A 24,130-nucleotide genomic window follows, 5' to 3' on the forward strand; every position below is an offset into this window, starting at 1 on the left:
TTCTATTTCAAACAATTTGAGACAACTTGCATAGATGATGAATCTGTGATACAACGAATGAACTTACGATCATGTAACGTTTAAATTTAGATAACTTAAGGTATGCAGTTTCTTCACCAGAATGCGTAAAAAGAAAAAACAAAAGCAATAGATCAAATGGTAGAGTACATAAATTCAGAGAGAAAAGCTATGAAGGGGAACGCGGGAATCAAGCCAAGTGACAATATCGTCAAGGACGGTAAGAATTCTGTCATCGGGTTCTCCTTCGAGAATGGAATGATAACCTTCCGGGTAGAGTTTTAGGGTTTTATCCTTGCTAGAGGCCTTCTCATAAAGAAACTGGCTCACCCGAGGATCAGTCACCTTGTCTGCAGCTCCATGAAGAACTAGGAGTGGCGCTGATACCTGACACATCTCCAATTTTGTTAGTCCGGGACATAACATTAAACGTGTGCAGTGGCAATATGTAAGAATGGATGCACATCAGACACAATATACTGCTGAAACTGACCTTCTCGAGTTGCATCTCAATATCCTTAGTAGCTTGTAGCAGTTCCACAGCAGTCTTCAACCGCACATTGTCGTTGTAGCATATCACATTGTAGACAGCCTGATAAGGGATGAGCAAATACTGTCTCAGTTACCTCCATTTGATACTTTAAATTTGTATCCTCTTAAAGCAGATAAAGATATTTCGCTATTGTAATAAATCATGTCCATCACATTTTTCATACACGTGCATTCCTGTGGGTAGAGAAAATGAAAGACAAACCATTTCCCGTTTCCGAAGGTCTCTGAAGGCCAGCTCCGCTAAATCTTTCTGTGGGACAAGCTTTGCTTTCGGCATAACTTTTGACATGAGAGTTAATATCTTCAGAGCTGCCGCTGGAGGAGTTACGTCTTCTGCAATCTTTCATCAACTCAAGGTCAGCAAAACTTTCAGGAAGGAAAAATAACGATGGAATTAAACTTATTAAGAAAGTCTGCACGCGAGAAACTATATTTGAAGAAGTGTAATATTCAGGGTCTTGTTGAAATAGTGTCCTCTAATTTTCATTTTTCCCCACAAATAGCATGGAGGTCCTTGATTCCTCAAGACAGTTCCATGCCTGCAAACCAAAAGAGGATTTGTGCAAATTCCTGATGAGGTCTCTAGTAAATGCTCAATTTGTAAAAACAGTCATCGCAAGGAAATTCTTAACAACGAGACTCAAACTTTTTCTCGACACATGGAAACCTTTAAATTCCACCGAACTACAAGAGACATACTTTACACATTGGTGCCACAAGAACTACTCCATCCCATGCATATGGTTCCTTTAGGTGCACTTTGAGAGTAACGGCACCACCCATGGACTGCCCCAATATAAAGTGGGGCAACCCTTTCAGCTCCGGTCTTTCTGTCAAACATAATTCAGAAGAATTAATCAGTCTAAGATCCCTGAAAATACTTATTTCCTGTCAAAATATGTAAAGCAACACCTTTTCAATTAATTACGCTAAAAGATAATAAGGCAAGGTTGCAGTATCTGATGATCAAGATGCTAATCAGTGCAACACCTTTAATCTTGGTGTACTGTTCGATCACATCATCAGCTAATTGATCAAAGCTTGGGACGTAACCATGCAATCCTTCTGAAAGACCAAAACCCGGATAGTCCATGGCATATACAGCGTACCCGGCTGCAGCAATTCGCCTGGCAATACCTGAAAAATCCGAACTTTGACCGATATCATGTGTTCTAAAACCTTAAAATTCGTCTCAACTATACAACAATATACCAAAATCAAGAACACACTGGCTACTTAATACTTGAAAGGAATGACACAAACCTTCAAAGAAGAAAACGCAAGTATCACCATATCCGTGACAAAAACATAAAACACCTTTAATTCGAACACCTTGTTTCGGCATCCAGCTTTTACAGAAAATCTCCACCCCCCTCGAATTCCTTTCGTACCACTACAAACCCAATTAACAGTAAAAAATACTAGGGATACAATATCACCACGAAAAGTGATTTCCGCACGCCTCCTTTCTTCCCCGTACACTCAACATAAATAAACAGGGTGCATAACCAGAGAACTGGTGTGCGGAAATCATTTAAGTATCATTAACCAGCCCTACTTATATTTTCTCAGAAACCAAACAGAACATAATAGTTTGAGATGAGCAAAATTAAAACTTTACCTCCTCTGTTCTGATCCCAGTTGGAAACTGCCCACCAAACCAAAAGTACGAACAATTAGATGATTGACGATGAAAAGAAACAAAAATGTTAATCGTAAGTAAAATCGAAAGAAACCAACCTTAAACAAGACATGATCGAGCTGTTCCTGAACTTCAACGAAAGCGGATCGAACCTGCCGGCGAGTGCGGGCAAAGTCGAGGTTCCGCCTGGCGATCGAGTTCAGCTCCTCGCTCAAACCTTCAATGGGTGGCCTTCTCAAGGCTGAAACAATCCGGCCGCGAGCTCCTCCGGGGACCGAGAATGTGGGGTTTTGGTGGAGGTGGTCGATTGGGGTTTGGAATCTGAGAGGAAACTCGAGAGTTTGGAGTCTGAGGGAGCGAGAAAAGTCCATTGGAGTTAAGGGGGAGCTCAATGAGGAAAACGTCAAGGGGAGACAGAGCTTGATGTTTCTCCAGAGGTCTTTCAGATTGATTAAGTTAAGGAATACTCGGACTTCATTTTCTGGGTTTTTGTTTTGTCCACGGAAAGTGCACGTCGCTGTTTCCAACAGGATGCGCATGGACCATGTGCCAAATATATTTTACTTTTTTTTAGCAAGACTGATCGATTATAATTATTAGTTTAATCAGTGTTTTTGTTGTTTAATGACATTTAGAACAGAAAATCAAATCGATTAACCATTTGGAGGACAGAATTAAAGTTTAACTTTGAACGGTAAATGAGATAAAAATTAAAGAAAATTTGATAAACGCATCATGACCAAAGAATAATTGTATATGCTTTCTTTTTGTGAGTCATTCAGAGTCTATTCTCATCAGATTGTCGGAAATTTCTTGTTAAATGAGATTAAAATTAAAGAAATTTTGATAAATGCGTCATGACTAAGAATAATTGTATATACTTCCTTTTCGTGAGTGAATCAGAGAGTATTTGTAAACACGAGAAATTCCTGAAACAAGCGACAAGAATACGTGTACAAAATAATATTTTGTATTAATGATTTTGGGGTTACAATCTCTTTGTAATTTGGTCCTCTGATTCTATCTTCGTAGGGTGTGGGTTTGTGGATGAGTTATTGATCCAAAGGGCCGTCGGGGCTTGATCTAAGGATGCACAGCTGATGAATGGATCTTCAAGGGGCGTTGGGCTTGATCTTGAAGGTTGATGGATGAACGGATCTTCAAGGGCTTTTGGGCTTAATCTTGAAGGATGAACGGATGTGTGGATTTGTTGAGGTTGTTGATCCAAAGGGGCCGTTGGGGCTTGATCTTAGGATGAACGGATCTTCAAGGGCTTCTGGGCTTAATCTTGAAGGATGAACGGATGTATGGATTTGTTGAGGTTGTTGATCCAAAGGGGCCGTTGGGGCTTGATCTTAGGATGAACGGATGATGAGCGATGAACACTTTCTTCAAGGGCCGTCGGGGCTTGATCTTGAGTTGGTGGAAGTTCTTCAAGGGCGTTGGGGCTTGATCTTGAAGGATGAACGGATGATGAACGGTGAACACTTTCTTCAAGGGGCCGTCGGGGCTTGATCTTGAGTTGGTGGAAGTTCTTCAAGGGCGTTGGGGCTTGATCTTGAATGATGAACGGATGATGAATGAATCTTCAAGGGCCGTTGGGGCTTGATCTTGAAGGTTGAACGGATGATGAACGATGAACGGATGTGTGGATTTGTTGATCCAAAGGGGCCGTTGGGGCTTGATCTTAGGATGAACGGATCTTCAAGGGCTTTTGGGCTTAATCTTGAAGGATGAACGGATGTGTGGATGATGAACACTTTCCTCAAGGGCCGTCGGGGCTTGATCTTGAGTTGGTGGAAGTTCTTCAAGGGCCGTCGGGGCTTGATCTTGAAGGTTGGATTTGACGAAGAACGAAGATTGCTTTCTTGATCCTTCGGGATTTGCTTGAGAGCTTTAGAGTTTCAAGGCTTCTTTCTTTCTTCCTTCCTTCTTTTCTTCTTTTCCTTTCTCCTTCTCCTTCCTTCTTCCCCCTCCAAAATGAATGCCTTGGCCTCCTATTTATAGAATTCCAAAACTTGATTTTTGGATTTAAATAATCAGATGAAATAAATCATTTCTGCCAGGTATTGACACGTGTCACACTTGATGACTTTTCCAATTTATTTCGATTTTTCGTTGAATCACACGCTACATGTAAAATTTATGTGACACATGAACGTTGAAATTTTAATTATTGGTCAACATTTATTTCACCGAAATTTTGATGTCTACAAATGCCCCCACTTCAAGGCGCGTCGTAGGCATGTGCTTGTCACGTGTAGAAGATGCGTTTTGAAGTTCTTTAATGTAGATGTCAACCCAAGGGCCGTCGAGGCTTGATCTTGAATTGGGCTGGAAATTTCTTCAAGGGCCATCGAGGCTTGATCTTGAGCTTGACTGGAAGATTTTCTGGTTTCCTCCAATCGTTGATTTTCCGCAGGCTTAATCTTGAACTGGGCTGGAGGATTCTTTTGGTCTCCTCCGAAGGTCTGAACTTACTCCTTTTATCTGGAGTTGAATTTGATTCAAGGGTGGTGAACACTTGATTTTGAATCGGACTTGTGATTTCTTCAAGGGCCATCGAGGCTTGATCTTGAACTGGGCTGGAGGATTCTTTTGGTCTCCCCCTACCGTTGATTTTCCTTTGTGCTACTCTTGAATTGGGTAGCAGGATTCAGACACATGGCAGGCAAGCAGGAGGTGGAAGTGATGACCTGTTTCTTTGTTCAATCTTTCCCCAATTCGTATTGAAGAGGGTAGATCGGAAAACTGACTCCAAGTGCCGTCTGATTGCTCTTTTCACTTTGCCATGCGAGTAATAACAAGGACAAAGGAAAGGACATGGAGAAAGCATGATATAAGATACCTTTGCTTTTGAAGAAGCAGCGAATGAATCAGCACATATATTTGTTGTGCTTGTCTCCACATGCTTTGATGTATCATTTTCACTTGTCTTACTTGCTCCCTTTGCAGAAGTGGTATTTCCTTATGCAGGTTTGGCATCTTCTCGTGTAGTATTTGTCCTCTGATGCAGGAATGGAATGCAACCTTTGCATTTAAATGGTGCTTCAAAACATTACTTCTCCGCGACGATGAGTACTCGAGAGCAATGCAAGGTAAGCAACCAGGCAAAGGTTCCAGGCAATCAGTTCCAGGTCGGAAGTTTGATTTCAGGTTCCGACTGATAACTCTATTTCCCCTTCTCCTGCATGTAAGAGCAAGGACAAAGAAAAGGACAGGGAAAAAGCATGATATGAGATACCTTTGCTTTCGCCCTTGATGATATGAGATACTTTTGCTTTTGAAGAAGCGGTGAATGAATCAGCACATGCTTCCATCTACCGTTTCCTCCTGGGTCATCTGGTATCACCTTCGGGGAAGACGAAAAAATTGAGTATTTTGAGATGTTTTGCTGGGAGTGTACTCTCGGAGGTGAGGAAGAGTTGGGCATTTTTTTTTTTTCCCGCAGGTCTGCCTTGCCATAAAAGATGAAGGTCGACATATATAGGGATTTCCCAATAGCAAGTGGTGGTACTGTTCTTTTACCCTTGTCGACAAACGTTTTGATCCCGCAAATTCGGCTTTTTGAAATAGTGACGACTCTTCGATCTTTGAATACGCCTCTTTGATTTCTGAACGACGCCTCTTCGATTTCTGAACAAGCGTCTCTTTTGACAAAGTGGCACGCGTTTTCTGAAAAGCAGAGAAAGCGTCGCCGAACTTTGCGCTCGTCAGCTAAAGACGTGTAGCTGCGATGATGACCTCCACGTGATCTTTTGACAAAGTGGCACCCGTGCTTTGAAAAGCCGCGAAAGCGTCGCCAGTCTCCACGTGTTTTCAACTTTGTCGGAGATCTTTTGACAAAGTTGAACGCGTTTTCTGGAAAGCCGAGAAAGCGTCGCCTAACTTACGCCGGAAAATCCAGCTTTTGAGATTTGCAGAGCGATGTCTCTTCTCTTTTGAATAAGCGGCCCTCCAACGCCTCTTTGATTTCTGAGCAAGCGCCTCTTCCTTTTTATAGAGGTATTGATCACCTGTAACATGCATACTTTGAAGGTTGCTCATTCCTGAAAATCATCTCCGGCCTTTTGAGTTTTAACTTCATCCACCCATCTCTTTTAATACCTTTGAAAAATGGCTAACCCATCGAACCTTAGCTTAGAATTGAGTCTCAGCAGTGATCCGGTTGCGCCGCTTCAAGGTAATGTATGGTGCCCTTCTTTCTTATCTTCTAACGGTCCTCTTACAGGTGAAGACTCTGTGATGCAGGACGCCACAACAGCTACAATAGTAGCTAGGAACCTCCTCACACCAAAAGATAGTAGGCTGCTTTCAGGACGGTCCGATGAGTTGGCCGTTCAAGAGTCCCTTGCTCTTAGTGTTCAGTGTGCGGGCTCTGTGTCCAACATGGGCCAACGACTGCTTGCTCGGTCCCGTCAAGTGGAATCATTGATGGCAGAGGTGGAAGATCTTAAGCAGGAGATTAAACAGCTTAAGTACGAGAATAGAAGTTTGCATGTGCTTGCAAATAACTATTCGTCGGGCATGAAGAGGAAGCTTGATGAGATGCAAGAATCTCAAGGTCGAATTCAAAGCGACCGTCAAAGGCTTGCGTCTTTCTTCCAGAGGCACATTTTTCCGGCGTCATTAAGCGTTCCACCAAATATTGGGGCCTCGAATGATCTATCTTCGGTGCTTCCCGCTCCTGGAGTTTGGCCGAGTAGTGGAGCTTCACGTGAACGACCTTTGTGAAAGCTCCATCTTTTTTTTTTTTTTTTTTTTTTTTTTTTTTTTTTTGTACAAACTTGTAATTTCTGGAAAATCAATGAACATGCTTTGTTTTATTTAGTGTATTGTGCTAAATACAGAGAAAACATGTACATCACCGTCCATCATCATTTTTTTATTCTTTCCTTTGCTTTCGGTGGCGCTGATCCACCGTTCATTTATATATATATATTTCAGATGGTGCCAGAAGCACCACCATTGTTTTTTCTTTCTTTTTATTATATATATATATATTTTTTTTTTCTTTTTGCACATGGCTCCAGAAGCACCATCATTTTTTCTTTTTAATTTTTTTTTTTATTATTCTTTTAAAAGATGCTTCCCAGCATCATAATTACTACCTTTTTTTTTTTTTTTTTTTTTTTTTTTTTTTTAATTTTTTCTTTTGAAATATGCTTCCCGGCATAATCATTGCTACTTTTTTTTTTTTTTTTTTTTTTTTTCTTTATAAGGCCATCTGCAAGGCTGAGTTTCGTGGGTGAAAACCCAGGCCGAGTTCGAGAGAAGACGGAGGAGATCTTTGGGTGTGAGTTGACAAACTTTGATTTTGTTGATCACATTCAAAGGCAGCAGTCATGGCGGAGGTGCAGAAGCAACCAGAGCTTGAAGTAGTGCAAAACGTCGAGCTTCACGATCGGCTAGTCGTTTGACAGCGGTCACTGAAGTTCTTCGCTGATTTTGACAACGGTGGCCAGAGTGAAGCTGAGGGTCTTGCAGGCGAGGAGCTGCATGGATGGAGAGGAAGAAGTGCCTTGTCGTGTTCTGTTACTTTCTCTGACTTCATGTTCTTTTGTTGCAGAAAAAGGGGAACAGAGCTCTTGGATTTGATTGGAAATTCACAGGGTGGTGAACGCAGGAGGTCTCACGGCGCCGGTGGTCATCGTCTTCATCAACCTCCATTACACAACACTCAAGTCCAACATCTTCATTTGTTGGCGGTTTAATGGTCTCCTTCGTGTTTGTTGGGCACAGACTAAAGCAGCTGCCATGGCCGCTCCCTGAGAAAATCCCAACAGTCCGTCAAAGGGGCCCTCCTCAGCCTACACTGTTTTTATATATGCTAATGATTCATCAAACCCGGCTGTTTGCTGCTGGTACTGAAGAGGATCAAATGGACTCTCTTCCATTTTCCATTCCCCCCCTTCATTCCTTTCTATGAAATCAGGTGCTACAAACCATGCAAATTTTTTCTTGCAATGCTCCAAGGGCGGTGGTGGACGACTTTGTTGTAGTAGTGATGAAGTTGGTGAATTACAATTGTGAAGTGACTTTGCGAAGGTTGAGGATTGGTATCGGAAGAGACAGTTTCAATCTCAATTTGTTGTGGAGTTGAACTTAATCTTCCATTTTCGGAGGAAGAAATCAACCGAACACCCTTGTGATGATTCTGGCAAAGCTCACATACATATACAGAGCCCTTCCTCTGGCAACTCTCACAAACTAAGACAAGCATTCTACAATAACTGCAACGGAGGGCGTGAAGAATAATCATCAAACGACAAGCCACAGAGAAGGCAGGTGCCCAGAATATTTGCATCTGAACTCCCAACGGAAATCCGATAATCGAAAACAAAGTTCCTTCCTTTGAAAAAAAAAAACCACCATCTGGAAATTGTTCCAAGTAACGCTGTATTCCACCATATAACTGAAACACGTTCTCAAATCCAGCACCTTTTGACCTAATATAGGCCGATGCCATTTCACACCTGATTCCTCCAGTACAATACATGAGGACAGATTTCCCTTGCAATTGATCAGAGTTATCATCTATCCACGACGGCAGATCACTGTACTGCCTAATGCCTGGATCCAAAGTTGCCACATTGGGTGTGCTTAAAAGGGTCGATTCCGCAGTAGACAGCCACCAAAAGGAACAGAGCCGCCAGTACTCTGCTGGGCTTCATCGTCTCCCACCTCCGGTAGCAGCTAGAGAGAGAAAGAGAGAGAGAGAGAGCTTGTGAGATGCAGGTTCTGGTCGCGTTGGAAGCCTTTATTGCAGATCTCACACACGAAACGGTTCGTTGCGAGGAGAGTCGTTGGCGACAGCGCGATCACCTCCGCTTCGAGGTCCGGCATTCCGGGAAGGTTTCGCTTTTTCTTTTGCGGCGGCTCCGGATGAGTCATGGCTTCGTGAGCGGAGGACGTTGAACTGGCTTCGCCGCCGGAAGCCGTTGAAACCGTCAGTAACGGCGATGAGGAATTATCCAGCTCCCCCATGTTTGCTTCCGAATTTTTAAATCTCTGAGCTCAAAGCCTCTCTGCACAGCCTTCTTGGCATAATCGACGGACAGCATCGGCTTAATGTGGTCGGGCAATTCCTTCACCTTCAACCCCTTGATCTCGTTGTAGAATCTCCTCATCGCCATTTGTGGTGATGCACTCGACAGAGAGTGAATTGGAAAACCCTAACCCTACAAATTGAGGAAGACTTGAGAGAAGAAAGATGGGATTTGAGGAGGGAGACAGAGAGGTAGCCGGTCTTGGGAGCGAGCGAACTGGCGGCGCCTACCTCGCCTCCGGTGACTCGGACGTAGACATCGACGACCTGAGAGGGGTCGAATTTGGGAGGCATGGCTTCTTCGGAGGCGCTCTGGGTTTGGACGAAGCGCCGCTGTGGTTGGCCGTGCGGTCGTACTCGTCGATCATGTTGTCGAAGTCCTCGTTGATGGTGAGGGAGATTAAGGAGTCGAGGTCCTCGCTGGGGAGCTGGTACTTGAGGGTGAAGGGTCGGATCTGGAGATCTGAGAGGGACTCTGTGATTTTTGGTTTAGGGAAGGAGAGGAGGTTGATTTGAGTGATGGGTGGGCTGGAGCAGTTGGGTCGGTTTGAATTTTGGAGCCAGGAGAGGTTGAAACCGGAGACTGACTTGAAACCCTTGGAGACCTGGGCTTGGTCTGTGCTGTTGCAGGTGGATTCTGCTACAACTGCTTATCAAAGCTGCCTCGACCCAACAGCTGGCCCAGTTGGTAATTGCCGAGGAGGGTTGGAGTTGTGTGTTCACTGGGCTCGTTGAGATAGAGCCAAACTTGCTGTCAACCACTCAATGAAGGCTGTTTACATATATATATATATATATATATAAGTATCTTTTTTTTTTTTTTTTTTTTTTTTTTTTTTGAATAGAGAATATATATTTTTTTTTTCTAATACATAGTAACATATGTATTTTTTTTTTGCTTTTCTTTTGTAATAAAATTGACTTTCTTTAATCAAACATTTATTTATTTATTTTGATGTGACTGTACTTGAAGTTTTGAAGTTTCAAGTTGCCTACGTACTCTTCCAGAGAAGAGATCAAGTCGTAACGTAGTTCAAATGAGTGATGGTTTTGATGATGATTTTGATGGTGATTTTGATGGTGATTTTGCCGTACACAGTTTATGCTCTTGCGGGCCAGGAGCGTTTGTTGTCGCCTTTTATGCTCGTGTCGACAAGGAGCTTTGGTTGTCGCCTTTTAGGCTCGTGCGAACGAGGAGCTTTTGTGAATTTGTCAAATGATCTTAGAGGGGCATTCCTTGCAATCTTCATAGCAAGGAGTCTTGACTGAGTGATTGAAGAAGTCTTTGGGGAAGAAATCGCGCATTGTGATGGCAACGGACGATCTTTGTGTCATAACTTCATCATCCTCAACACTTTTATGTAGCTTTGAAGGTTGACGGTAGCTGCTTTGCCCCCTTTCCGATTGGTGAACTTGTGGAGGAGACCTATGTTTCTTGTGCATTTTCTTTGGAGTGACATAAGTCCATCCTTCAACTTCACTTGACTTGACTGACATGGTTTTGGAGCATGCCCCCAGCGGTTGAGGTGAAGATTTTGAGTTCAAAGAGCCAGAAGTGACGGTGGTATAGTTTGACTTCACCACATCATTAAGATCTAGCTCGATGATCCCTTTCTGAGCCAACTTCATGATGAGATCTTTTAGCACAAAGCACTTTTCCGTCGGATGACTAATGAAGCGGTGGAATTTGCAGTACCTTGGACTGTCAGTACGGTTTATATCTTCTGGCCGTTTGCACTCAGGTAGGTCGATCACCTTTTTGTCAAGCAAGTCTTTCAACATGGCAACCACGTCAGAGTCGGGGAATGGATAAGTCTTCTCCTCAAGCTCCTTCAAAGTGCGTCTACGTATCTCTTGATCACGAAAAGCTTCGGTTTGAATCGCCTTGCTTCGTGTAGGGATTTTGACTGGAGTCGTGTTGACCGTCATTGCTTCCTTGGTGGGTTTCCACGTAGCCTTATCCACCTTTAGCCCCAAAACTTTGTCATTCTTGTAGTCGGCGATCTGTTCTTTCTTCCCATGACGGGTGATGCTTAACTCCATATCATGGGCGCGGGTGGCTAACTCCTCAAATGTTCGTGGTTTGATGCCTTGAAGGATGTAGTGTAGTCCCCACTGCATGCCTTGAACGCACATCTCAATGGCAGAGGTTTCAGAAAGCCGATCTTTGCAATCCAGACTTAAAGAACGCCATCTATTTATGTAGTTGACGACAGGTTCATCTTTCCATTGTTTCGTGCTGGTCAGCTCTAGCATGCTTACAGTACGACGAGTGCTGTAGAAACGGTTGAGGAATTCCCTTTCTAGCTGGTCCCAACTGTTGATAGACTCAGGTTCGAGGTCAGTGTACCAGTCAAAAGCGTTACTTTTCAGTGAACGCACGAACTGTTTGACGAGGTAGTCTCCCTCTGTCCCAGCATTGTTGCAAGTTTCAATGAAATGGGCGACATGTTGCTTTGGGTTGCCTTTTCCATCGAACTGCATGAATTTTGGGGGCTGATAACCCCTTGGCATCTTCAAAGCATCAATCTTCTTGGAGTAAGGCTTTGAGTACAGTACGGAGTCATGCGAGCTTCCTTCGTACTGTGTCTTGATAGTGCTTGCAATCATCTCCTGTAGCTCCTGGATAGAGAGAGATCCCATGGATGTCGTTGCTTGGTCTAGCTTCGGCTTCTCTTCGACTTTCTCCACTGGTGGCTCCTCTTCTTCGTCGCCTTCTTTCTTTAATAGGCCAACAATTGGGTCGACTTTCACGTCGGGCAGCGCATCTAGTTGGTTGACAAGTGCGGCAATCTGCAAGTCCTTCTCTTCCACAGTTCGTGTGAGCTTTGCGATTGCTTCATTCATCTGAGCTAGCTGCTCCTCGATTGAAGTTGCTCCCGTGGTCATGACTTGCATGGTTGTACTGCCGCTCGAATCAGCGTCGGAGAGTAGGGACTCTGAGTATTTCCTTGGGCTCTCCCCTTTTGATGCCCTTAGCGAGGCTAGGGTGATCACAGGCTCGTACCTCAGGTGCTCTTGTTCCTTTGACAGAGTTAATGCAGGGGCGGAGGCCGCGGCAAAAAGATCTCTTGCCTTACTTCGGGTTATGATGCCCGAAATATCACCACTTGCGGCGATGATGTTCTTGTTCTTTGCTTTGATTGCAGGAACAGCTTGATCCTTTCTTGATGCCATTTGCGTTTTTCGATGATTTGAGGATAGAGATGAGAGGTAGAGATTGGTCCCACCGGGCGTGCCAAATTTGTAAACACGAGAAATTCCTGAAACAAGCGACAAGAATACGTGTACAAAATAATATTTTGTATTAATGATTTTGGGGTTACAATCTCTTTGTAATTTGGTCCTCTGATTCTATCTTCGTAGGGTGTGGGTTTGTGGATGAGTTATTGATCCAAAGGGCCGTCGGGGCTTGATCTAAGGATGCACAGCTGATGAATGGATCTTCAAGGGGCGTTGGGCTTGATCTTGAAGGTTGATGGATGAACGGATCTTCAAGGGCTTTTGGGCTTAATCTTGAAGGATGAACGGATGTGTGGATTTGTTGAGGTTGTTGATCCAAAGGGGCCGTTGGGGCTTGATCTTAGGATGAACGGATCTTCAAGGGCTTCTGGGCTTAATCTTGAAGGATGAACGGATGTATGGATTTGTTGAGGTTGTTGATCCAAAGGGGCCGTTGGGGCTTGATCTTAGGATGAACGGATGATGAGCGATGAACACTTTCTTCAAGGGCCGTCGGGGCTTGATCTTGAGTTGGTGGAAGTTCTTCAAGGGCGTTGGGGCTTGATCTTGAAGGATGAACGGATGATGAACGGTGAACACTTTCTTCAAGGGGCCGTCGGGGCTTGATCTTGAGTTGGTGGAAGTTCTTCAAGGGCGTTGGGGCTTGATCTTGAATGATGAACGGATGATGAATGAATCTTCAAGGGCCGTTGGGGCTTGATCTTGAAGGTTGAACGGATGATGAACGATGAACGGATGTGTGGATTTGTTGATCCAAAGGGGCCGTTGGGGCTTGATCTTAGGATGAACGGATCTTCAAGGGCTTTTGGGCTTAATCTTGAAGGATGAACGGATGTGTGGATGATGAACACTTTCCTCAAGGGCCGTCGGGGCTTGATCTTGAGTTGGTGGAAGTTCTTCAAGGGCCGTCGGGACTTGATCTTGAAGGTTGGATTTGACGAAGAACGAAGATTGCTTTCTTGATCCTTCGGGATTTGCTTGAGAGCTTTAGAGTTTCAAGGCTTCTTTCTTTCTTCCTTCCTTCTTTTCTTCTTTTCCTTTCTCCTTCTCCTTCCTTCTTCCCCCTCCAAAATGAATGCCTTGGCCTCCTATTTATAGAATTCCAAAACTTGATTTTTGGATTTAAATAATCAGATGAAATAAATCATTTCTGCCAGGTATTGACACGTGTCACACTTGATGACTTTTCCAATTTATTTCGATTTTTCGTTGAATCACACGCTACATGTAAAATTTATGTGACACATGAACGTTGAAATTTTAATTATTGGTCAACATTTATTTCACCGAAATTTTGATGTCTACAGTATTCTCATCAGATTGTCGATAATTTCTCGTTAAAAGAACGTGACAATTTTATGCGTTGCTTTTAAGTGCATCACATTTACCACGTTCAACTGAGAGTAAAAGATTTTAATTGGGGGAGCAACGGGAATCAAGCCATGTTACAATGTCATCAAGAACAGTGAAAATTCTGTCATCGGGCTCCCCTTGAAGAATGCAGTGAAAACCATCCGGATAGAGCTTCAAAGTTTTATCCTTGCCAGATGCCTTCTCGTAAAGCAACCGGCTCACCAAAGGATCCGTCACCTTATCTTCTGCTCCATGAAGAATTAGAACCGGGCCCGAAACCTGCAAATGTGTTCCAACGTCACAAAAGGAAAAGCACTTTGCAGAGCAGCAGAAATGGCAAGTTGGCAACTGACCTTATGCAACTGCGTTTCGATATCACTTGTGGCCTTCAGAAGTTCCACAGCTGTTCTTGATCGCATGTTGTCGTTGTAAGAAATCACATTGTAACCGGCCTACGGAGAGAAATTTAGTATCACAGTTTAATATTGTTACAGCGTTAAATGATGAACCGATTGTCGCAACCATGCGAATAATGTAGCACAAAAGATTAACCTCGAACAACATGTGTACAGAGTCCAATTAAATTGCAAAGTGCACAAGGGACTAACCGTTTTTCTGTTCTTCGGATCTCTGTAGCTTAGCTCGGATGTATCTTTCTGCGGGAAGAGTTTCGCCTCAGGCAAAACTTCAGACATCAGGGCTAATAGCTTCAGTACTATTGCCGGAGGCATCACGTCTTCCGCTATCTTCACAACTCAGAGTCGACGAAGGAATTTTAGTTGGTGATTATAGAATGCAATAGTCTAATATAAAACTACATAGCTAGGAATTATGGTCATAAGCGCCGTTCCTAGAAGCGGTTTCATCAGAAACCCGTAGAAGTTTTGTTCAAAATTCAAGTGGTTCCTGAAAAAAATAAAATTCTTGAAGCGATTCTTGAATGAGCACCTACTAGGTGGTGATCCAGAAAGCGTTTATACGAAACCATAAGCGCTTTCAAGTATTTCTTTTACCCATCCGAAACAGTCCCAAACAGATCAGTTAAAAAACCAAATTACAGAAAAGAAGCTTACTTTGCACATTGGAGCTACAAGGATTACACCATCCCATTTGTCCGGCTCCTTAAGATGAATCTTGAGACTCACGGCTCCTCCCATGGATTCTCCCATTACAAAGAATGGCAGACCTTTCACATCAGATCTTCCTGGAGTGGCAATCAATTCAAAGAAATTAGCAAAGCCTATATTGTGAACAATGTCACTGGAATCTAAATTAAGCAATTTCATACCTTTGACATTAGTAAACTGTTCGATTACATCGCCGACCAATTCATCAAAGTTTGGGATGTAGCCATGTAATCCTTCAGAAAGACCGAAACCCGGATAGTCCACGGCGTATATAGCGTATCCAGATGCAGCAATTCGCTTGGCGATACCTGACAGTCCAAAATTTTGAAGCATGCCATGTGTGGAACTTCTTAGGTTTAAGCAATGCATTGGCAAAATATTTGAACTTGGGGTTACATATAAAACAGGGGAAGGAGCAGAGATGCCAACCTTCAAAGAAAAATGTGCAAGTACTACCATAGCCATGGCAGAAGCATAAAGCACCTTTGATTCGATCACCAGCTTTTGGCAACCAGCTTTTGCAGAAAATCTCCATACCCCTTGAATTCCTTCCATACCACTAAATTGCCCATGTCAAATTCTAACACAGTCATTATTAAAGAATCAATGAAACTAGACAATTTGTTACAGACGTGAGCGTAACAAAATTGGCTAGAGTGAACACGCTCCTCTATCCATCCAAGTTCGAATCCCCCGCTCATAGAGTTTAAATGGTTTAAAGAAAAATATCACTCGCGTAAAATAGATATAAAATAATAACATAAACAGTTTGCTTGTTACCTCCTCTGTTCTGATGCCACCATGATCCATCTAAAAAAAAACCAACAGATTATGAGCGAGTCCATAACTACCATGAAATTGAAACTTGTATTGAATTGAACGAACCTTGAACAGGCAATGATCAAGTTGCTGATGCACGTCGATGAATGCGGACCGGACTCGTCTTCGAGCCGGCGCATGGTCCAGATTCTGCGAAGCTATGGCGCACATCTCTCGACTTAACCCTTCCATTGGCAACCGTTTCCCGGCCGTAACTCTGAAGTGAGTTTTTGGGGTTTTCGGATACGATTTTGATGGGAGGAAAGAGGGTAGGTGCTTTTTTTGTGGATGTTTGCTCGGAGAGCTTGATTTCCGGTGAAACGGAGGAGGGGTTCGTAGTCGGAAAGTCGGAGTAGGTGACAGGATCATGGTTGTAAAGATTGGACTGGCTTTTGGAAAGTCAAGTGGATTCAACGTTTGATGTTCAAAAGTTCTTTGCTTTTTGGTAAACTCAAAGAAAACGTGTAGATTTATAATCGCCTTAATTATTGATTTATCCTCTAAAATTTAATATTTTTTTTTCTAATTTGTCAATTAGTTGACCGGAGACTTGATTATTGGTATGGGAATGGCAGCTATATTTTATATTTGTCTTTCCTTATCTATTTTTCTCACTCACAAACAAGTGATAAGTTACATAGTACCAAGTGATGAATGAAAAAAAATAGATAGGGAAGGGCAAATAAGGAAAGTAGCTAACATACGCCGTATTGGTCTAACTTCCTCAATTTCAATTTGGTAGGTAGTCCAAAGGTCGAAATAGACTTTAGTGAGCAATCAAAGACGATCTTGGCAATACCCGTGGACAAAGGAGCTACTTTCAACAAATCAATATATGGGCGAATCTTCTTTAACCCACATGTAACTCAATTTTGTATTTTGTTTCTCGCTTTGATTTATTCTATTAATTTTGCTCTAATCCTTGAATGAAAGGTATCATGAGACTAAAAAGCATATGAAGTTTTAAAGGAGTTGACGAAAATGTTAAAATCATCTAAATATGTACTGTACTTTCTAGAGATTGAGCATGGAGCCAATGTAAAAACCAAAAAAAATATTGTATAAAATTGTATAACTATAGCGTTTCTCACGTTGATGTGGCATAACATGAGACCACAATACAGAGGAATTTCATATTTTTATGAAAAATGTCCTAAATATTACTTAATCTATCGTCTCAACACAAGTTTTTATCTTGAGAATGAGGATAAAGGAAACATTACTCTAGTTTCATTTACTTAATATCATATTCCTTTTAACAAGGGAAAAATGGAAATTGGAGCTCTATTTCATTAATCTATTGGTGTTGGATACAAGAATTTAAATCTTCAAACTATTTGTGGAGATCACCTTGGGTCCATGCTAGTTTGCCTTTCAGCCTAAATGGGTCAGTATGGGATCCAACTCCAATGACATGGGTCCGTGGCAGCATATTGGGCTGAAAGGCTAAAGCCCAATTTTCCCTCTTATTGGTGTCGTTGACACTTAAAATGTGTTATCGGGCTCATTTGGAAATACATTTAAAATAACTGAAAGTGTTTATAATAAAAGTATTTTAGAACTAATTATTAGAAAAAATACAAGTGAATCTTAAAAAAATATTTGTAATGCCTTCTGCAAAACACACATAAGTGGTGCTTCTTGCAGGAAGCAATTCAAGTGTTTTTGGAACAAAAAAAATATTTTCTCTATAAATATTTTCAATCATTTTAAAAGCACTTATAAACAAGCTATCATGCGCTTCTTATACAAATTTTACGTTGTGTTTGTATAAAACTAAAGTGCACAACTACGTTCTTAGAGAGCCGTTTACAAATCTCTCCTTGTTATCATTTTTTTATGTAATTGTGATTAAAAATCTTAATCGGTCCACAGAAATAGAGGCACTCTACAAACAATTGAAAAGCCGTATTCCATTTGACGTTTTGTGGTTCCATTCAACAGCTCTTGAACTGAAAACCTAGGTTGTCCCCAAATATTTAAATATTAACATTAAACCAAACCCCTCTTCCAAATTTCATAAACTAACCTTAAATTCTTTGTTTGTATTATGTTCATCTTTAAAAAATGATTTAATTATCTAATCTTCTCTTAAAAGAAAAACTAAAAACAACACTTCATCATGATAAGTGAGTCTAGATGACCAACAAATGCAGTGTCATATTAAGCCAAGTGGACAAAAAATAATCTAACCAAGTTTGTTTAATTAAAAAAAACATAATCCATGTCGTTCACCAAAAAAAAAAGTACAAATTGTGTCATTTTTTGTTTTTGTTTCTATAGCTTTTATCATGTAATCTAGTTTATGTGTCTCTTTCATCTTGCATTTGGATTTATTACTTGCATTAATTTAAGGGGTGTGATTAGGAGTTGATGAACATATGTCCAATAAGTGGGTCAAGTCTCACAGTGGGTCAATCATTATAATGTAATTCAAATTCGTCTTGACGAGAATTAAACCTAAGACCTCTCACTTACAAGTGAAAAGGCATACCACAATACTGTAGTACTAAGTGGTGATGAACAAATGTTTTTAGTACTTGTCAACTTGTCCCTCGCAAGACTATTCTATGTATCTTTAATTTTTGTGTATAGTCATCTCGCGTGTGTTATCGATTGTACACAACTATATCTCATGAGGTTACAATATATAAAATTACATCAAGGCTTAATTAGGATAAAATAAATGACATATCAATTTACATTAAGTGCTATAGTTTAGGGATCGTAGAATCCTCATTTGTCATTGACTTTGAATTGGCTTCTTGATTAAGAGTATATGGGAAGAAAGTTGGGGTTTTTATAAAACTGGCTAATTGCCTTCTTATAAGCCTTTATTAAGTTTTTCTCCTCATTGAGGTTGGACTCTTTTACCTTCACATCCTCACACGGCTCTTCATGTGTACTAGATTTTCAAGCCAAACATGCAGACAACACAAATTGGATGCGTGGAACACGTGTGGCAATTGAGATTCACATGTGGCCAAACCATGAAGAAGTTGGAGACCACGATAAAACTAATTGGGGAGTATCACAACTCCTTATAAACCCTTGTTAGGTTTTTCATCATTTTCTGGAATGTGAACACAGAACATTGATCGATCATCTTCAAAGTTTAGGAAGTGGTTACGATCGAACTCCATTTTTTGGTGTCGGACTTTTTACAATGCGCATAGAAGACAAGTATATGAATCGATTTGGTGAATTAGTTTTCAACTTGAAAAAGCATTCAACAGTCAATAATTGGAAAATCGTTGGCCGATCACTGGGATTCTCGTTTCCATTTTCATATCCAGACAAGTAGCTGTGATGTAATTTGATGATGATGGGGTTGGGTGATCTTTTACTAACGGAAGTTCAATGCATGATTAAATTAAAAGCCCAAAAATAATTTTTATAGCTTCTATCATGTAGCCTAGTGTATGTGTCATTGTGTCTCTTTCATCTTGCAGGTAGATTTATTAGTGTATTAATTCAATGGGTGTGATTAAGAGTTGATGAACTGATGTCTTTTAGTAGCAGTCAACTTGTGCCTCGCAAATTACATCACAGCTACTGCTCTGGATATTGATCTTTAATTTTTATGTATAATCCTCTCGTCTGTTATTGGTTGTGTACGACTATATCTAATGAGAAATATATATATATATATATATATATTTCACGTTGATTTCATTCATGTAGAGTTTACAATATATATTTACATCTAGGCTTAATTAAGATATAGTCAATGACATCAATTTAGTTACACTAGTGATCCACGTTGACTTGGCTTCTTGATTAAGAGTATATCTGAACTCGGAAGAAAATTAGGATTACACCATAAAATCAATTAGCTGAGTAGCGATACTCTCAAGTCGTTGTTAGGTTTCTTCTTTAACCGATGTGAGACTCTTTTTACCTTCAAATTCTCACATGCACCCTCACATGTGGTGAATTTTCAAGTCAAATATGTGGCAACACAAATTAAATGACGTAGAGCACGTGTGGTCATTCAGCTTCACAAGTGGCTAAACCTTCTTTAATACCATTAAACAAAGAGGTTCAACCATATAAAATTAATTGACAATATAAAGCATCTCAATTGCTTATAAACCCTTACTAGGTTTCTTTTTTCGATATTATTTTCTGGAATGTGAACACAGAACATTGATCGATCATTTTAGTTTAGGAAGTGATTCCGATCGAACTCCATGTTTATAGTGTCGGACTTTTTACAATGCGAAAAGAAGATAAGTATATGAATCGATCGACTTGGTGAATCAGTTTTCAACTAGAAAAAGCATTCAACAGTCAACAGTTGGAAAATCGTTGGCCGATCACTGGGATTTTTGTTTCTCATTTTCATATCCAGAGAAGTAGCTGTGATGTAATTTTATGATGATGGGGTTGGCTGCTCTTTTACTAATGGAAGTTCAAAGCATGGTTAAATTAGACTTCACACGAGATTAAGGAGTAGTATAGGGTTTAGGGTTACAGACTTACATTACTACTGCTGTGGAGAATGAGATTAATTAGGAGTAGCTAATTATCAAATTACTTAATAAGTAAATCTACTTAAGCTTGATCAGCAAGCGTGCGTACGGTTATTCTTTGAACCGCGCGCAGCATGTGGCCCATTGGCTGCTTGATGAACTGCATGCACGCGCATATTTGGAAACAAAATGAACACAAACCCTATTTAATTAGTATTCAAATAAACCCTAATAAAACGACTGACCAAGCTTAAACCCCACTGCATCGAATCTTATAGGGGCCATAATCCAATCCTAGATGATTCTTTTTCAGCTTATAGTCAAAAGGATATTCAGTAGTTCATATTGTAAATCAACGACAAAGACTGACGCCGATTGAAAGGCCAAAGCCGTTATTTTCAGGATCCCTTCAAGATTAAATTCTTTGCCTTCTTAGATTAAAGTTGCTGTTTGCTGCACCAGCTGGGTCACATTCCTTGCTGTCACAATCGTTCATTCTACCCATCTTTTAGCATCAATGTGGCAACTGTGTTAACATATTTGAAAAACAAGTAAGCGGTTCATTTAACCACATAAATATTTCACTAATTAACTGCACAACACACACGTCAAAAAAAGGCTTCCAGTGGCAGTAGAAGTGAAACCACTCGATCCAAGTCACGTAAAAAATGAAACCGCTTGATACAATTCATATTTAATTTTGTTCAATGTGGAATTGTTGTGTTCTTCAACAGCAACTGGTCAATGTCATCGTTTCTGGGATCCGCTAATTGCAGTTTCATTAGTTGGAAATATTTATACCATGGTTGGTAAAGGGGAGTGCGTTCAGTACAGGTAATGATGCTGATGTTGATTATTTGAGCTTTTAAGACCAGCCTTTCAACACCGGCCGACTCTTAAATTCAAGTTTTACATCGTGGAACACTTTATGCACGATTTGAAAGAATTCCTAATCATCTTTTACAATTTTCTTCATGCACGAGTCATATGTCTTGTCTTTCATCATCGTCGTCGTCGTAGACTTGCTTGTTATTGGTTTTGGCTTTGCAGAATTCAACCCTGGCGCGGCAACACCGACCTCACTCAGTGGACAGGATTTACCGACTCGCAAAATCATCAAAATCTGTTGCATAATAACCAAGAAACTATCCTATAAATTACGACTTCATACTTTCATAGTGCTCCCTTGAACTTGCATATATATTAGCATATTACCGACTTATTTCTATTGTCATTTTAAGAATCTAAGTACTAGTATCGAATTTCTTTATTATATCTTCTTAGCTTTTTTACCAAAATTGTCTATGAAATTAGCATAACTTTTCATTTGGTCTCTGACAATGAAAATTAATAGAAGTGGTCATGAGTTTGTGTTTGTCTACCATAAATCAGTTTTGTCCTTCAGTGAAAAATATGTTAATATCCTTATTAAATTGTCACGTGAACGACCACGTAACCACCTTTTTAGGGATATTTTTGTCAAACCAATCCATCAACTTATCGAGGATATTGATAGATTTTTTACGAAATAACTAAAATGATTTATGATGGACAAACTCATGGACTACTTCTATTAATTTTCATTATTATGACGAAAGTAAGAAGTTATCTTAATCTCAGAAAATAGCTAAAAACCCTACTTTTCCAGTGCTGTTGTGACACACGGTTATTGAATAGTTGTGGAACTAAGATTCTGTTTTCGCTACAAGATAAAATCTCTTCACAACATCCTCCTTGAGAATGAAAGCAACTGCAGCAATTGTAATGTACATAACCCAAATATTTTTTAGATCGAATATCTATTGACAATATACTGATTATCGTCAATTGTATGGCACTCCCGCAACGCTCTGGCACATGAGAAAATTGTAATTCTTTCATAAAATTGCTTCATAAATAATCTAATTATACGAAAAACATGAACTTCTTTCTATTTTTTCAAATAAATCATTGTGGATTGCACTCGTCACATGCAAATACAATTTCTCTTTTATATTTTGCCACAAAAGACAGCATAATTACACTTTCTTTTTTCACCAATAACAACACCTTTTACAAAATACGAGTATTATGTACTATGCCTATAATTAATTAGCAACATAACCCTAATTAGAAACAAGATCAATTGATGAAAACACAACTAGTGTTGCATTACTTGAAAGGATGTTGAAATGCAAAACAAGCAAATTAAAACAGGGACAAACATAAAAACAAGTATGTAACCATGTATTGCAACACAAACTACTTATCAAACATATATGGCCATGTGAGAGAGACTCACAGACGCCAACTCCATAGCCAAAACTGAAGAGCAAGCTACCTAATCCCTCATTTTTGCCAGTTCGCCACCAATGACCAATCGCCACGCTTATCCTTGATCAAAGCCCACGTACGCTTCGTTACCACCCTAAATGCCATGCCATCTATTCTATTCTTATTCCTTCCCTCAACAGACGTCGCATGAACTACTTATTTATCCAAGCAGGGCGTCATCGTCTCGGCATGGCCTCAGCATTTTATAATGTTTCCCGATTGTATATGTGTGCGTGTGTGTGCGCTTGTCCAATTAATCTTGTTTTGCATCCTTAATACGATAATTGTCTAAGATAGATGTAGCTATTATCTATATAAGTATATTGCTAAACAAGATTAATTAAACTCGCCGGCAAACGTATTGCTACCAAACAAATTGTAAGCATGAAACTAAAATAAAACAACTGGATATATACTAGTGTCACAGTGCTATTTGCCAATATATCATACACTTCAAAAATAGTTAGCAACCTATTCAAAATAAAGAGGAAGAGAAAAGAAGACGAAAAGACTGCTGCCGGAGGGTTTCGCCGCCGCTGTCATTAGCTGCATGTCACTGCTTTTTTAGTCCTTTTTTTTTTTTTTTTTTTTTTTTAATGAAGACGATGTAGAATACAACTTACTTGGCAAACACTAAAGGGGTTATATAAATATGCACGCGAGAATATTTGGAGAAGTCCTATTAATTGCTATCTTGCTATACATAAATTGAAGAAAATTCACCACCAATGAACATGGATTTTGAGTACAAATCACTCGTCTCAATTCTCAAACATGAAACATTATGCATCAAGGAAGGTGTTTGATATCCATATATTATATATGTTTCATACCACGATATTGGAATTGAGGAATTGAGGATTTGAGTAAAGTACGTTGCACAATATAATTAGGTATCAAACTTGTCATCCATATACAGCTTCCTCTGTCTCTTACAATTTTTTGCTGTATTTGATATTATTATTTTATAGTTTCAAATCCTTGTCCTGTATTCCCCCACATGCCGTTTTTCTTCCAAAAACTCGTCCTCCATAGCCATAGAAGTCGAACCTGGGGCAACCTGCTTATAAGCATAAAAGAACATTAGTAGACCGTAGTGCCAACGAGGACGTCGATAAAATTATAATAATATAATGAAAATGTATAAATAACTTAACCAATGGAGGATTAAGATTTCGTCATTGATCACATATGTTAGAAAGGGAGGAGTAGAATCTCAATTTTAATAAGAAACCATTTTGGCCAGCAGGTTTTGAACCCCGAATGGCATACAAAGAAAAAGCCTCTCTGTAATGTCGTATTGTGCTTCCAATAACTGGGATTTTAAGGCATAAAGAGGTTTTGGGAGGATGCACCTGATAAAGAAAATTAATGATTACGATTGAAGGACTTAATTAAAATATGAGAGTTAAGCAAGAGACTGAATATGCAAATTCATGCATCATCCAATTTTGTCTCCAACTTAATGGTTGAATCTGTGTTTTTTTAAACTTTATTTGACTTTACAATATGAGTGTATAAATATATATATATATATACA

General features: G+C 40.2%; 2 protein-coding genes across 3 annotated transcripts; both read right to left on the bottom strand.

The window, feature by feature from the left end:
* On the bottom strand, window positions 1-2,766 carry LOC103947637 (caffeoylshikimate esterase). Its single transcript, XM_009358569.3, has 8 exons — window positions 2,311-2,766; window positions 2,192-2,218; window positions 1,834-1,963; window positions 1,561-1,707; window positions 1,270-1,400; window positions 773-910; window positions 512-610; window positions 1-405 (listed from the first exon to the last, which is right to left on the bottom strand). The coding sequence occupies exons 1-8, from the start codon at window positions 2,749-2,751 to the stop codon at window positions 175-177; spliced, it is 1,344 nt and encodes a 447-aa protein (XP_009356844.2). The 5' UTR covers window positions 2,752-2,766; the 3' UTR covers window positions 1-174.
* Window positions 2,767-3,070: 304 nt separating this feature from the next.
* Window positions 3,071-16,263, bottom strand: LOC103947644 (caffeoylshikimate esterase). Of its 2 annotated transcripts, XR_007258674.1 has the most exons (9): window positions 15,869-16,263; window positions 15,764-15,793; window positions 15,413-15,542; window positions 15,145-15,291; window positions 14,930-15,060; window positions 14,465-14,602; window positions 14,210-14,308; window positions 13,814-14,135; window positions 3,071-3,122 (listed from the first exon to the last, which is right to left on the bottom strand). XR_007258674.1 is itself a non-coding variant. In XM_009358578.3 (8 exons), the coding sequence occupies exons 1-8, from the start codon at window positions 16,169-16,171 to the stop codon at window positions 13,917-13,919; spliced, it is 1,197 nt and encodes a 398-aa protein (XP_009356853.1). In that variant the 5' UTR covers window positions 16,172-16,263; the 3' UTR covers window positions 13,811-13,916. The 2 variants fall into 2 exon arrangements, 1 of the variants encoding a protein (XP_009356853.1); XM_009358578.3 differs by lacking the exon at window positions 3,071-3,122 and having other exon boundaries at window positions 13,811-14,135.
* Between the last annotated feature and the right edge of the window lie 7,867 nt (window positions 16,264-24,130).

The sequence above is a fragment of a genome, unplaced genomic scaffold (genome assembly GCF_019419815.1).
Source record: "Pyrus x bretschneideri cultivar Hongxiangsu unplaced genomic scaffold, Pyrus_bretschneideri_v1 Contig22, whole genome shotgun sequence".
Classification (NCBI taxonomy): domain Eukaryota; kingdom Viridiplantae; phylum Streptophyta; class Magnoliopsida; order Rosales; family Rosaceae; genus Pyrus; species Pyrus x bretschneideri.